Source organism: Anopheles coustani, chromosome 2, assembly GCF_943734705.1.
Source record: "Anopheles coustani chromosome 2, idAnoCousDA_361_x.2, whole genome shotgun sequence".
Taxonomy (NCBI): domain Eukaryota; kingdom Metazoa; phylum Arthropoda; class Insecta; order Diptera; family Culicidae; genus Anopheles; species Anopheles coustani.
In genome coordinates, this window is record NC_071289.1 from 61,986,539 (window position 1) to 62,002,806 (window position 16,268).

A 16,268-nucleotide genomic window follows, 5' to 3' on the forward strand; every position below is an offset into this window, starting at 1 on the left:
GTGCGCATGTTAGTTTGGAAGACTTTTGCCTTCCGTTCCAGCGCGGACACAAATCTTTCCGAAGCCTTCTGGGTCGAAAGAGAGCAGAGCTAAATGCAAAACGTGGCCACATTGTTTGCGCTCGCTCCATGGGAAAGTTCTAGCAAGTATTCCACCACGAACGGAGTACATAAGACATCCCTCGGCCGGCATCCTCGAGTGGCGGAAGGACTCGATCCGTAGCAAGTGTTCGCCCGAGCGTGACATGACGGTAGGCCGGGCGCTGAAGGTGACAGTATTCAATGCAAAGGCGAAAGGACTACGGCATGGTGTTGTAGACGCTGGTCGCGGCCTAAATTAGAAAATTTGTGGAAAATCTATTTGCACAGCAGCAGGGAACAGATGGCAAATGTGACACCGTAGGAGCCCCGAAGCAGCTAGTTTATGTGCCTAGGATGGTACATTGGAACACACACACAAGTACACCGGCAGACATGCAGCTCAGGTTATTAAATTATGTCCGCTTTGGCACCGAGCCTTCTCTCTAGACCTTTGCTTCTCAAGTATTGAACATACGGGAGTCGATTCTATGATACACACATTAATTAATTGTTTGGTCATGATAATGCATCATTTGTGGCCTTTAGTATTTGTATGTTTCATGAGGTTTGGTGACTCGTTTTGGTAATGAACTACTTCTGACACTTAAGACGAATTTTTGAACCACTGAATCGGTTAATTTGCTAACCGATTTTGGTACAAATGATTTTTTGAAGTCAATATTTGATATCCATTTGTTTTATTATTTTGCGTTTACTATATCTAAATATGTTTATCAAGCGATCCGTCTAACTCGTTCGTGGTTCGAAATCACGAAATCACGTTTTGTGGCAAAACATTTTTTTTAATATCAAGAAATACGTAAATTATTTATAGAACAGTCTTAAAGTAGTTGCGGTCAATTTCTGGCTATTTTACTAATTCGTAAATTGACAAAAGTTGGCACACATCGATGTTTGAAGTGTAAATCTATTTGTTTAATTATTTTACTTTGGTAATATTTAGCAATCGATCCATTCGTTCGTGTTTCAAAATCACCACATTCTTTGGTAAGAAAAGCTAGTTTCTTATAGACTTTTGATAGGAAATTTGTAAATTTACTGACAATTCGTGGCTATTTTAATAATCTCACAATTTTGACTCACTCCCCAACTAATCTGAGTTGAAAGTTGCTAGGCAAATTAGCCGAAACAACGAATCAAACAACGTTCCGGTGGACATTAAACACCTGAATGGGTAAAGTTGGGTGAAAATCGATGCCTGGATCAGCTCTCTGGCTCAGTGACATCTTTATGGACGACACCAGTGGATGGTTGTTGGCCAGAAACCAGACTACCCCCTTCTAATAACACCTCGCCAAAGTATCCCCAACAGCTATTCGCAATGAAGCAAGTATGTTTGCGAGAAAACATGTGATCGAAACAATAAAGCCGAATTTCAAAAAGGGTGTGAACTTGTAACCAAAAACCAAAACACGTACACCCAGATCAGGCAAGTGTGTGTGTGTTCGTGCCGTGAGCCAAAAATGGTAGCAGCATTGTTCTCGTCGTTCAGATTTGGCAGAATCGATCGTTTGCTGGAGGGATTTTAGTGCTTCGAACAGGGATTTCGAATCAAATTTCCAATTGAAATATTTCGGAGCTTTTTTTTAAAGGTCCCTCTTATGTGCTTTCGATCTCATTTTGTGCACTTCATTCTATTCTGTTAATACGTATCACTTTTCGAACCGGTCCGTGCCTACCGGATCGCCTGTTGGGGAAGGTTATTGAGGCATCAGGGTTTCGACATACACACAAGCTGTTCCTCGTCAAATCTGGACTCTGGGCTTAGCTGCGGTGGATCACTTTCTGAAAAAAAGGATTTCGATTTCTACTGCTATCCTACTCTTTCTGCATTCGGCACGCATCTACCGGAATGACAATACGGTGCGGGGGCGAAAGTTGCCATCTTTTGCTGCTGTTCTGTTGCTGACGCCGATGCTGCACTGATGCATCCGGCGAAGAGAACTCAGATAGATGCACCAGCATCGGTATGACCTAGTTCTCATCATCAGCCGATTGTTTGCTGAGAGGAGGAAACACCGTGCTGCTTGCGCCGGGCCAGGGGATGACGGACGAAACACCGAGCGCCAAGAACTTGTCGCAGTGTTTTCCCGGCCAATGCTTCTACCATTTTCCACCACCACCGGCGGCGTTATGTACCCGCGTGATTGTTAAACGCAATTAGTGTGCCATTTTGTGGCGCTGGCACAATAAATAACGCCAAAGGTGACTGCAGACTGTGGGTTGTGGGGGAAGGTGGTTTTTTGTGACCGGGGGTCCAGAGAGAGCGTTCTGTCCCGGGAACAACGCGCCCGGAATGCATTCATATAATGTCTGTGTGTGGAAAGGTTCTAAATTCAGCAGCAACATCCTCACGAAGAGAGGCGACAAACACTCCTGTGATTAGCTGAAGTTTGCCATTCACACGCATTCGGTAGTAGTGTTGCTTCGAGTAAGAGTCGCTAGGGTCCGGTGGTAATTAGTTTATCGACAAAAACGAAGCTACACGCACCGGGAGAAGAGCTGATGCCATAGTGATTAGCTGTTGCAAAAGGAAGACGAATCGAAAGTATATTGAATTAATGAAAGGAGAAAACATGTCACCAATTTAAGAGAAGCAATTGATTTTTTTGTTGTGTGAGCCAAAGGACTGCATTGATTTCTAACTTTGCTTTGGGCTTTGTGTAGAAACACCGTTAAGATTCGTTTCTTATTGTAGCAAAAGTAGAACAATCCCAGAACAAAGTTTCATGTTTTTGAGAGATGAATCGAATGAAATATTGTTGAAAAGCAGCTGCAATAAATCGGGAAACACAAATACCCGAATATTGGAACAAGATATTAATCAATTTCGAAAACCCAAAAATTTTCGGCGTAACATAATAATTATGAAACAAAATATAACTTATAATTTTGCTAGTTTTTACGCACTACCTTCTAATAGTGACCGTTTGTAACAAAACTCAAAATATCGCAACGATGTAGCTTGACTTTGGCATACATTCTGGCGCATTACACAGTTTCAAGTCATATAATGGAACCCTCGAATCAGTTGGTGGAATTTTTCAAATCGATACAAGAATAATTCAAGCCCATCCTGGAAGTTTGGAATAATGTTATGTTATCTAGGGTTCTGTAGAACCGTACAAGTGTCATGCTGTTGGTTTTCATTGCGTCAGCTTCGGGTCATACACTTTCAAATACGGGAGAAAAAAGCTAATGAAACTGAATTTTTACATTCTATTTACCTTTGATACTATCTTTTTAATAATTTTTAATCGACCGGATGAATGGATGATAATGTTTAACTGACCAGATATTTAAAAAAATTAGGGTTTTTAGGGTTCAATAGAACCACATTATGGGGGTCCACGACAGGGCCGGGGCTCACCATCTCGACGACGTGGGTTCGAATCCCAATCGAAACCGAATCCTCCCCTGTACGAGAGAAGAACTACAGTATGATTGCAAACTTCCAGAGTCAGCTTGTATTATTCCTTTACCAATTTGAAATATTCTCTCAACTGATTCAAGTATTCCATTGTATGAAGCAAAACGCTGTACATGTAACGCAAGGGCAAGCTATTCTCTTTCATTATGAAACGTAATATTCGACTGTTTTCAACTAAACAAAAAAACAAATCTCTCTCGGTTTTGCGTTCTTATGTTGCAAGACAAAACATTTAAACTACTATTCAAACTTTCAATTACTTACCGGGATCGGAATCAACATTTCTTTACGTCTAACTGGAAACGAAATATTGATTTTTGTTTTGCATATTATGTGTAGACAGGTAAACTTCAAGCCCGAGATGATTAAAACTTTAATCACCACGACCCAATTGTTGTGTTTTGCATTGTTCTCAAATCTTACCCAGCGTGGAAATGATTCCGTAAGGAATTGGTGTTCGGTTTGGATGCCTTAAACAATCATTCACCATCTTACGTTATTGCCAGTGTGTGTATGTGTCTGTATGATTATGCTACATTCGACCCATCCTTATTTTCGAAATGAAAGAAGACCATGAGAGTAAAATGGATTTTCGCAGTCAGGCCAGAAAAGGGCCCAGCCTTGCGACTGTGACTGATGGGCATTCCACAAAAGACTCCTTGGCTGACTCTGCCTTGGTCGACAAGAAAACCGGCTTTTTAGTCCTTTTTTCTCTTTTTATGCGTCCTGCGTGTGTGTGGACTGCGGAATGAGTGATCCATTTCCCCGACCGGCATGACAGGACGGCATAGCCCGGCCTGGCCCTTTGGGGCTCGGAAATGCTCACCCCCCTTATTTCGTCCGTGACTTTGTCCACAGTAAATAAGGTGTCCTCACTTTGCCGCCATCATGTGTCCGTTTGAAGGAAACGTTCGTCACCCACAAGCGTATAAGCGTATAGATTTTCTCGTGATTTCCTTTCGTGTCGTTTGCATACTCCCCGTCTCGCAGTTGGAAGATGGGAGGTGGGGGAGGCACCCTGGGGATGGAATGATTTCCTTGTAAACATGTTGTTTTACTTTAGTTTTGTTTTCCTGTTATTAACATGACCCGCTCCCATAGTCGCTCCGTTTTCATTGGCTTTTCCCTTCCAGTCACGCATCCTTTTCCATTTCCCTTCGTTCCCCCATGCACCTGGTAGTCGCGTTTACTTACGGTGTCCTTGTTTTATTCACTTTTCCTACCGTTCGTGTTCAATTGTTGCAAATTGTTGCCGCTGTTGTTGTTGTTCTTGTTGTTCTTGTTGCTGTTCTCGTTGATGTTACTCGTTGCTGTTACTGTTGTTGTTATTTTACTATTGTGTTCTTTTTTTCTTCTTCCTTTTTTCTTACCCCTTCCCTACCTCTTTCTCTCTCTCGTCCCGAACATCTTACACCACCTTGATCATCCCACCCGAATCGATTTGTGGGCTCTTTATCTTCCTGTTTTTTCCACCAAATTATCTACGTATAGACTACACCTACACAGCCTAGATCTCGTATTTACGCATCGCCATAAGAGGAAGCAAAAGAATCAAATCAAACAGTTCTGTCGAGTGACGTGACGCCATAGGCAATAGGAGAACATAAGCAAAAATAAAAACCATTCTCGAGGTTCGGAACTCCACCCATCGATCCGCAGTTTGCGCAAAAAAAAAAGTGGCTAGCTGAGAACATTCCACACAAACTCTATCCACAATTCTTCTATTTCTTGCTCTCCCCGAACCTGAACAACAGATCCATCGAAGGCAAAAGGAGCAAACCAAAACGCAAGCAGTGACAAAGTGAAGAATCCCGAGAATGCAACAAGGACTGTAAAAGACCAACTGAACTTGGACGAAGCTGTTGACGGTGAATGTGTTACTGTTATATTGTTGTTGTTACTTGAAATACCGGAAAAGGAAACCATCGGACACAGCGTGGGCCAAAGGCTACGAAACGAACTCGCACACCCCAAAACCAACCCAAACCAACGGAGAGAGCCCGAAAGACTCACGGCGACAAAGCGGGGATACACAATCACAAACGGTGGTGCCAGCTGGTGACGTTAGGACAAGTGATCTAAACTTCCGACGAGAAGTTACCGCACAGAAGCGTCTAAATATTGTCTGCAAGACAACCGAGACTTCACGAGAGAGTGAAGGCGCTCCCGGGCTGGTTGACTGAAGGTTGACTTTAAGATGAACACATTGAATCTGACATAATAACGCAAGCAATAGGCGAGATACGCACGAGAGCCAATCCACTGAAAGCTTCAACGAAAGCTCCCTGTGAAGTACCGAGGCAGTTTTTCTTTCCTGTGGAAACATTCAAACTCGGACGGAGAGGAAAGAAAAGATACAACGATCTTGGCTAGGTTCAGCAAAATCCTCTTCATTGATTTGCTCGCAGAAAAAGCAATAAGGCTTATTATTAAGCATCTTTAGTGCTATCTGGTGGATTCTTTTTTACGCGAGAGCAGAAAAACCACCTCCCACACGCTCCCGTTTCTCGTCCCGTCCTAGTCCCCCCTTCCCCCGCCCAAAGACTCGCAAGCATAGGACAGCCCGTCGCTGATTGTGCGGCCACACACTTTTCTCCGGCGCGAAGGTAAAAACCCCCCCGGCCTCAAGACGGATCCGTATCCGGCAGCGCTGCACAAAATGTCCATACCGAATCCGGCTGGACAGCTCGACGGGGCCCTGGCGGCTCCGAAGTACGGCACCCTCATACCGAACCGGGTGTTCGTCGGTGGCATCAGGTAAGTGTTGTTGTTTTTCTTTTTGTTCTGTTTCTGTTTTCCCACGGCTGTTGCCGGTGTTCCGGTGTTCCGGTTCCGGTGCGTCCGTGTTTCCTTTCGCCTTTCGCGTTCGGTTTTTATTTCTTTCTATTGTTTTGTTCACTGGTTGAATTCGTTACTGCGTGTAACCCCGGTGTTCCTTACCCATTGACACACCAGAGGGGGATACACCTTACATTTATTTTGTGTTCAGTTCGTCTTTGTACATTCGAGTTCATTGCAGTTTTGCAGGTTTTTATTCAATTTTTAAACATCCAAACGGAGCGAAACCTTTAACTCCGATTGCTTTCGCATAACGCTGTTTGTTTCCGTTCTCATTTCGCGATAGTTGCGTGTATTAAGGCACCATTAGTTACAAAATTGTTGCATTTTAAATAGACCTTGTAAACCCAACACTGGCATCATTAATAAAGACGCTCCGGCATTTTATCCCGCTGTTGCGGCGATAAGCATTGTCTTGGGCAAGAAAATGGAAGAAATATATAACCTTTTTGCCAGGTTATTTCATCTGTATTGCATATAATTTTATCAACTTCATATCGATGAAAATTGGGAAAAGGAACGAGTTGTGGATTGTGTGTGTGTGTGTGTGTATCGTACTGTGATAGAAAAGAAATACTGCAACACAATCGTTCTTCTCTCGGTATTTCTTCAATCCACAGTGGCGACACGACGGAGGCGGAACTGTGCCGTCTATTTTCATCGTACGGTAACGTCAAGTCGACGAAGATCATCGTGGATCGGGCCGGTGTCAGCAAAGGCTACGGGTTCGTGACGTTCGAGACGGAGCACGAAGCACAGAAGCTACAGAACGATGTGAGTGAGGTTGAAAAATTGTTTGTTGCTTTTTCGCTACAATAATTTATACGATTTTCTTCCACAATTCCACCGATCGCTGCGTTGGGTTTTGCTCCGACCGCTTCCCGCCTACTAGTGTGACTGCATCGTCCTGCGGGACCGGAAGCTCAACATTGCGCCGGCCATCAAGAAGCAGACGATCTGCGCCACGAACGGCGCCGTTTACTATGCCGCCACCCCGCCAACACCCGCCATCAACAATATTCCGATCGAGCAGTTCGCCACGGTCTACCCGCCAGGTGTGCCAACCATGTACCCTCCGACGTTGCCGTATCAGCCGTTCTATCAGTACTACAGTGTGCCAATGGTAAGTAAGCTGACCCGTGCTGGCAGGAGGAGCATCCTCTTGCGAGATATGCTCGTTTTTTGTGGAAGCAAATTTATCTTATTCGCCGTTCTTTTTCCTTCCTATTGGTCCCCAATGCTTTCCCCCCACAGAACGTGCCCACCATCTGGCCTCAGAATTACCAAGGTGAGTAAAGTGCACGGAGAGAGCCGTCTTACCTGTAAACACCATGTTACTTTACAACAACAGAACCCGTTTGAATAATTTCAATCAAATTTCAACTCATTGTGTACCATCGTGGTCAATTTAACCGCTCAGATTCAAAACGCACTTCGTCATTTTGAAAAGCTTTTTCTGATCTTTAACCGGCCGATGTTATAGTAAACATATTGATTAGCTTTTAGCTTTTTTACTTTTTTGATGCACCATGCCACCACTCGGTTCTTCGCTCAGTGTAATGGAAAAACGATCCGTCCAAAGGAAATCCCAAAAAATTGATCGCCCCGACGAATCGGTCTCGTTGTAACTTCGATGTGCTGTATTTTAACATTTAAAAAAATGGCTCAAGAAGTCTTTTTGAATTCTAACAAAACCATATGCTCTGGATTTTTATTAGTCAAACGCAGTGTTTGTAATATTCATCTATTTTCTAAATATAACAAAAAACATATGGTATAATCTTCAATTTGACCGCTTTCGGACGATCGGTATTCAAATTATTGGATATCTTCAAATGATAGTAAACAAAGTCATATCTCTACGACTTCGCTGGTTTCAATCATATTTTACAGTTAATAGTCAAATATTTTCTTTCTCAATGTTTAGCTATTTGTGTACGAATTCTAACACAATTTTCGATTTCCCACAGGTATCTACCCTTGTTAAGCGACGGTGGAAGGACGTGGACGTTCAATCAAACCGTGAAATCGTTAGCGAAAGATGCAGCGGAGGTGGAGCAACAACAAAAAAAACTAAGATAAGACTATAAGCGACATGTTGAACGTGAAAATCAAGCTGTTAAGTAAGCAGACGCGCAGCAGAACGGGCGTTGGACAGCTGGGAAAGAAGAAAACAAATCTTTATTTATTATCATGAGTAATATTTATACAAACCACGAAACGAGCAGACAGGAGGACGGGCATGTAGCGAAAGGAAACATCACAATCTATATAAGTATAAATTTGGTACTCTCCGAGGACCCGATAATAGGGGGAAACTTATAAAAAAAAAACTAGCAAAAACTGGCAAAGTTACGGCACGACGATAATGTGACCAGACGGCTAGGAAAGGACGATGGGGGTGGCGTACAACGAACACGACGTACGTATGCAATAATCCATTGATGGAGTTGATGTGCGGATGATGGGTCTCCGTTACCGAGCAATAATGAAACACCGAAGGAACTTCTTTCCTGAGAAATTTGTTATTTTGTTTTCATCAGCTGGATTAATTTGAGATATACAACCAAAACGCACACGGAAACCGAAACTACTGTTACCTTTACATCGTGTAGATCGCCCGAATAACAGTCTTAAAAACTAATCCCGTCGCCGGAGGGGTTACCGTGTTGGAAACGATACCAAAAGGGCGACAAGGTATCCGGTAGTGACACTGTAGCATCATCGGATTAGGATACCGTGGACGCACGCAAATGTCACGAGTCATCTTTACCAACACCGGTGTCGGAAGGAAGCGAAAGCCAAGCCGTCAACCAACCATCTTCTCCGAGCGAATGGCGGGCATCCTATCCGAGCAGCAACTCGTCGTCGTTAATGGCCGGCCTAAGAGGATGCTGCCCGACGTCGATGGAAGCAGATGGTTGGTGCGTTGATGCTGGCGATGATCAGGAGTTTGCTGCTACCGGTGATGATGATGATGATGATGTGTGGAAAAGTTTTGATAATGTCCCCTCTCCATTTCCCATAGGGGATATGAGCAAAAATAATGCAACCGTAACGCAACGGTGGCGCAGAGATTGTATATAAAGGCGCGAAGAGCTTAGTTGTAACCGATGTAGGCATTCCCTCTCGTCCACTTGTTAACATCGTCTACGTGTCCGGCGCGTAGTTTCTTGCAGCCCAGACCGTGCTGGAAGTCCTTCGGGTCGGATAGTAACAGGGCAACGGTGAGTCGGCAAAAAGCAATGGCATCGAATGAGTTGACTGGATGGAAGGTACGCGCATGGATGGACGGCGGAACCATCCGTTCGCGATGCGAAAAGTATGCCGAACATACCGCCGTAAGGCTTTTAAAAACAAGGAAAACAGTAGAATAAGAACAAACGCTCTCCCTCTCTTCCGTTCACATTAGAAAACTCACGTCAATGACAGCGAACGTAGTGGATGGGCTTGCACAGACTTTCCACGGCCCCCGAAACGATGATAGTCGCACTCCATCAACATTGTTTGCCGACGTGCAAAGTAATTCAAAAGCGTGAGCCTTCAGAAAAAAAGTGTGAGCGAACAAAAGGAGAAGGGGGAGTTAACATAGAAACACATATTTCCTCGCACAAAAGCAGATCCGACCCGTTCAGGAAAGGATGTTAATGGCATAGGAACCGGAAAGTTAAGGAAAAAAGTAACGATAGTCCAGAGCAAGAAAAGAACAACAGCGAAAATAAAGGCTCGAAAAAAAAACAATACGGAGAGAGGGAAAAATGTGACACAAAAATCGTTAAACTTTGTAATGCTACCGAAAAAAGCACGAACACATCATCAACGGAAACGAAATACTCGGTGAGGAACCGGCAACTGCATCCTCCTCCCTCCCACGACAACCTGCGACCAGTTTACACTGATGTAGGTGAATGAATAAAGGGAAACATTTCTCATTCTCGGGCAATCTTTCACGATAACAATTATTATTGTTGCCGTTGTTCCTTTGCCAGCTTCCGTGTGCGTTACGGTTACCGTTTGAGTTTGGAAGTTGAATCGTATGGAAAAAAGGGTGCGCACGCAACAACATTTTTCGTGAGGATAGAACTATTCGTTTAATTTGCCACGTCGACTGTGAATTCAACAAAGCCGAAAGAGCAACTGTGCTTGAAGAATGATATAGTAATTCGCTCGGAAAAACTTATTGCATTATCGGTCATGCCTGGAAGTTATTCTAAATTCTATAGAATGCAATGCAGTAGCAATTCGAAATTCTTCGAAACTCTTCGAAACTTGTGAAGACATATTTGAAAGGGGGTTCATGAAGTGTGGCTTTGTTTACCGAACGCTCCTCTAAGATAAGGCGATAATAAAAATTAATATGAGTGAGAGTAGAATGCGAAACGCATAACATTTACCCGATGTCTCGCCTTTCGCACACGCTCGATTCGAGAGACATTGTTATTGTTCGTGATGCGGTAGAAAAATAAAACCACAAACATACGGCGGGGCATCAGCAATACAAATGTATCACCGTTTTGGGGTGAATTTTGAAAATAGATTTGCTTTCCAGTTGTTTAATGGAAGAAAATGGTTATAAATCTGCATGCATCGTTCATGCGATGTGTGTTGTGTACGCCGCCAGACAGCTTCCGTTCCGTTTGCGTCATTCTCAAAATACATCAACACGGTGGTCGCGCCGCAATTTTTAGAGTATTCACAAATACTTAAAAGCAATCAGAACTATACTAGATGTATACTGATTAGATTTGGCACAAGATACTTTTACTGGAACGGTACTTTAAATCAATAATTATAGAAGGCCTGGAGGGTAACACAAACAAACTACACAAAGCAACAACTCAATTTCTTCAATTATACAAGAGCAATAGTAGCGACTACATAAACATTAGTGATATCCACAAGCGTAGACTGGTAGCACGAAGAAGTACTGTTCAAATCTAATAACAATTAACAGGTCTACACAGGGTAGCAGGCGAAATATGTAGGCAAATTTTTCGTTGGGAATAGAGTTATTTTTATCGATACTGTGCGAATGATACATGTGAGTTCGTTTTTTTCAGGCGGTTAAACCTATTTGATATGCATTAGAATGGCGTTTATCCCGATGCTTTTGCCGGCAGCGGAAAGAAGAAAAGAATCGATCAATCTTGTCGGTATGAAACTCTTGGGAAAAAAGGCTTCCTCTAAATGAATCCGTGTTTCACATCGGTGATTCTGTGTCCACTCGGCGGTCTAGTAGGCTACGTGGATGGTGATATTCTGATAGCGACGAGATTGTTTTCTTGTTTGTGTGTTGTTTCTGTTCCAAAACCAAACGTGCATTGCCACCAACTCCCACTTTTTACACGCTTTAATGTCGTGTCGCAGATATTGATTGTCGGGAAGTGTTAATATAGCGTGCACCGAAGTCCGAGTGCGTACTTAGAAGCCAAATAGCTAACATAGGAACCCCCAGCCCAAAGTCCCAGAGTCTTGCCATTCTGTCCGTTTTCGTTGCCCATCCTGAGTTTTTTTTTAAGTTTTAGAGCATGTGCGTGCGTCGATCGATTGCTGACGATTTTTACTTTTCAGCCAATCGTGCAGAGCTGATGCTTTTTTCGATGTCACAGTATAGTAGGCCGGTGTAAAAGAGTTAGTTAAGGAGCAATCGAGCGCTCAATGAGACATCGTCGACATACATGTGTGCGTATTAGAAAGTAGTGAAGATCGCAGACAGCCGGGAAAGCGATTCGCAACAGTTCTTTCTTGCGTTGGGAATTGCTGTTTTAGACTGAAGCCTGATTGTAGAGAATGACGGCGGTAAGACACACCACGACAGGCGCCTATTGTTGGTTGTTTTCTTCGCGTGAAATAATTCTTGCGGCCATGCCATACCGATAATAGGGTTTCATCAGTTTACGCATATCGTATTTTGGTTTGTTTTCGTTTCTCATCTTAGTATTTATTGAATGTCATCCATTTTGTTCACTCATCGTTGATTAATGTTTACGAACAGCGTTGTCTGTTGTGGAGCATACCCTTGTTAAACATGCGCCTCCAAAGACACAAGCGTTGAGCTGTCGGTGATCGAAAGCTTTGTAGATTACATGATGTTAGCGACAAACTGTTATCTGTTAAAACTTGTCCATTTTTGTTGTTTTCGGTAATGTTTTTCGTATTTGGTCAACCCTGTTAAGTTTTTCATTTTGAAGTCCATTCGGTTTTCGAATTTTCATCTTAGGATCCAATATAATTTGATTTGTTGATATCTTTTCACGAACGAACAGAACATCTGAAAGTGGCGGCTCAATTGAATAAAAGATACAGCGGGGCAATAGCAGCATTTTATTTGCCTTACGATCGTTTTCATGGGCAAAGATATGAAACCTCTGTGCTTCGAAAGTCATAAAGCAACACAAGCGAAGCGTACTAAAACCGAAGATTGTTTTTCTGGTGTAAAACATTCAAGTGGCCACCAAAAAAGTGTAGCAAAATTATGAATAAAAGAGTTAGTGCATGAAAGACTGTAGAAGAAATAGAAAACCGACACTGGCGAAGGACACACACACACGAAGTTGGATAATGTTAAACCATGCAGCGATATGCAGAGTGCATCAGATAAAAAATAACTCTTTATTATTTTAAGAGAAAACCTATACGGGAAAATAAACATACTAAGAATGAAAGTAAATGTAAGCAAGAGAAAAATGAAATAACAATAATAACTTAGTAAATAAAAACAATATCGTAGAGTATCATAACAAACACAATCTAAACAAAAAGTGTAGCGATAAAAACGCCATGCAGGCAGTAAAAACCCATGATAGGTAAATGGCAATGATATTACGAAGAGAATATGTATAAAAAGAGTAAGATTATTCGATCGGAAATGTATTCCTAAATACGGGAAGACACACTTTTCTTAACCGTTGGTCATGTCGATGGAACGATTAATATTTTTTAAATGTCCTGTAAAAGTATGGCGTCTACTGAAAGTGGAAAAATGGGGGTAATTGTAAAGAAAGCATCATAAAATCATTCAATACACATCACCAATAATATGATACATCGAAAGAAGTAGCTAAGCATCTAAGCCCCACACTGTAGCAGAGTGCAAAAGAAAAGTTTGTGAGCGCGTAATGATGAGATCGAACCTCCCACACACATATACACACACACACAACATAAGCAGCATTGTTTGGAAGAGCACACAAAGTGAAGCAAACATGACATCATGCATGCAAAGACTGGAGCGAAAACGCATCGACGTGGTTAGGCAGCAGCTCCATCGGAATCCGGATGTGGTCAGGCTCGTCTGGTGGGTTGGCGCCAGCTCGGTACAACCCCGTTAACATCCCAAAACGCACACATACACAATTCGTACACCTCCTCATCAACACATGCGCGTTAATTGCATTGAAGGAAAAGAATCAAAGGTTTCAAAACATGCAAAAAGCAAGAAATGTTTTGATAAAAAATTTATTGTTATTGTTGAATCAGAAGGAAGCTAACATGCAAGAACGATTTAGAATACCCGACAACAGCGTGCGGTGGTAGAAGGACGAAAGAAAGCAGTAAGAAAAATAAACTACCAAATCAACCCACTGAGTGAAGACCTTTTCGAGGAAAACTGGTGTCAGAGAGAGAAAAAGATAGAGAGGATAATATCGGGATGGGTATATCGTGTCGCAAAGCTGTTGAATCGTTCAATTGAAAATGAAAAGCAGTTGCAATAGAAGCTCTACGCTCCTGGAGGTTGTTGATAATTCGTTGTTAACGATATTCTTGACATCGTTTTTCGATTTTGTTTTGCGAATGAGCAACACATTTGCAACCCTTACCTTTTGCATTTGCAGAGAGCAGAGAGGCAGTGAAAAAAAAGAAATAAACAATAAAAAATGCGACCTATAATTGCTTAGAAGCAACGGTAGATAAATCCAAAATCCTTGTGATATATGTAGTTGCCAAATGAAAAGACACACCTATCGTTCGAGAAGTACCCGGCTGTCGAAGGATTGCAAAAATCCAGCATCTTGCTTTTTTTGGCTCGTTTTATCTTCATTGTGTTTTGTTCATGCATTTGACTATTTTCGTCCATCGTGTTCTTTTAATGTTTCTTTTTTCAATTATTCTTCTAGTGCCATTTGTTAGAGCAGATGGAGGAGATACCACTTCTGTGGTTTGGTAAATCGAATAGCTTCCACGATTGTTATCGTTTATTCTTGTATATGAATGACTTTTGCGTTGAGCAAGTAAAAGACAAATGGTTGAACAAGGTCTGAAAGATTCAACTTTATTGTAGTTTTGAAAAACATCGATGTTCAATCAATATGGTTTTCAACGCCTTTCAATGATTTATTCCGCATTCACCGCAAAAAAGTACCGAATACAGATGGTTGTAGTTCATCCGGGCACTCATTTTAAGCACATTCAAAAAGCAATACCAATCGTTCAGAGATCATGCATAACAGCAAAAATTCCTTGGCACAATAACAATCGCAAAACTAAATTTAGTGCTACTGCAAGAACTGCATAAATGAGTGTCAATTTGGAAGTTGTAGTCAAAATTAAAGAAAAACAAAAATAGCACATACAGTTGTGATTACTTCCAAGATCACTACAGCATCTCTTCCTGATCTTTGAGTGGTATATGAGCAGTCTTGCAGTGATTTTTACAAGAGATATAAAATGAACGATAAATCTTTCGATCACGCCAACATAATATACGCCAGTAGATCGTTCAACGGAACAAATAGTGACTCTGAAGAGCTTTCGTTTTCCTTCTACTGAAGCTTGCCACTTCACATCGGATGCCCTCAATATAATGGCCGAAAATTATGTTCATACACAATTAACTATTCAGTTTAGTGCGTAGTGTGCCTATGGCGTGAATCATAGATCTGTGGAGTGAATCTGATCTGAGACGGATTGCACTGGCTGTCCCGTATTACTCCGGCTGCCTGCTACTAATGCAAACGCTTCTTCTCTTTCTGCTATCGTATCGCGAAAGTGGACCGAATAAAAGGCAAACATCATAAGCACACGAGGAACGGGTGTTGCGATATTTTCATCTCAAGTCATTCATACGTCGCGCGAATTGAACGGTGTTAAAACGAAATGCTCTCGTGTGTAGTCCTTGTGTGTGGATTATACAGAACCGGTGGAAAGGGTGAACGAATAAAAAACAAAACTTTAAGAAAACATTTGAAAAGACAACTCAATAAACCTTCATCAAGTAGTGGGTTCTTCCGTAGAGGCGTCATTGACGAATACTGAAAACGAAGAGAAATTTTAAAAACGAATATATTATGTGCTCTATTAAAAAATAATAGAAAAAAAACTAAGAAAACTTAGCCAACAAAAAACATTAATAATATTATCTCTATTGAGATATAAAAAAATATATTATTTATTTAAAAAGGTGAGAGTTATGAAATGTGACTAAACACAGTACCGCGTGGTGGGTTGCAGCAACAGTGCAACACTATAAGGGATAAATGTAGCCAGAGAAGATGGTAAAGAAAAGAATGAACTAAAGTCTAATTTATTTATATAATATATTATATACAGATAAAAGTAAGCAATAAAACAAAAGCAGACAACCGAAAAGTCGTAGGGCACGAAGAATGAATCCGACAGTAAATGAGAGTAATGAAAAATGAAAAAAAACCACGCAGACAAACGTGAAGATGCATTATAAAATAATTAGCATAATCAATATATACCAACACTTATATATATACAAATAAACGATGCTAGACAGTAAGACAAAAAACAAAATAAAGCACCTTTAATCCTCACAAGAAGCGAAAACCATTCACTACGTCAACCCCCACAAGCCCACAAAACACAATACAATGGTCGAAGACTTACTGTAACCACTTCACTTCATACATGAACAAACTTAAACCAAACATAAC

The 16,268-nt window shown here is 41.7% G+C and overlaps 1 protein-coding gene across 7 annotated transcripts in view; it reads left to right on the plus strand.

Moving 5' to 3' along the window:
* The window catches only part of LOC131262032 (protein boule), a 37,352-nt gene extending 28,850 nt beyond the window's left edge, over positions 1 to 8,502 (plus strand). For 3 of the 7 annotated variants that reach the window (XM_058263934.1, XM_058263932.1, XM_058263936.1), the window contains 6 exons: positions 5,038 to 5,162; positions 5,286 to 6,288; positions 6,990 to 7,143; positions 7,262 to 7,490; positions 7,598 to 7,657; positions 8,340 to 8,502. In XM_058263934.1, coding sequence (XP_058119917.1) covers positions 6,191 to 6,288; positions 6,990 to 7,143; positions 7,262 to 7,490; positions 7,598 to 7,657; positions 8,340 to 8,356 — 558 coding nt within the window. In that variant the 5' untranslated portion in view covers positions 5,038 to 5,162; positions 5,286 to 6,190 and the 3' untranslated portion in view covers positions 8,357 to 8,502. The other 4 variants (XM_058263935.1, XM_058263938.1, XM_058263939.1 and 1 more) reach the window with 3 other exon arrangements.
* Positions 8,503 to 16,268: the final 7,766 nt, after the last annotated feature.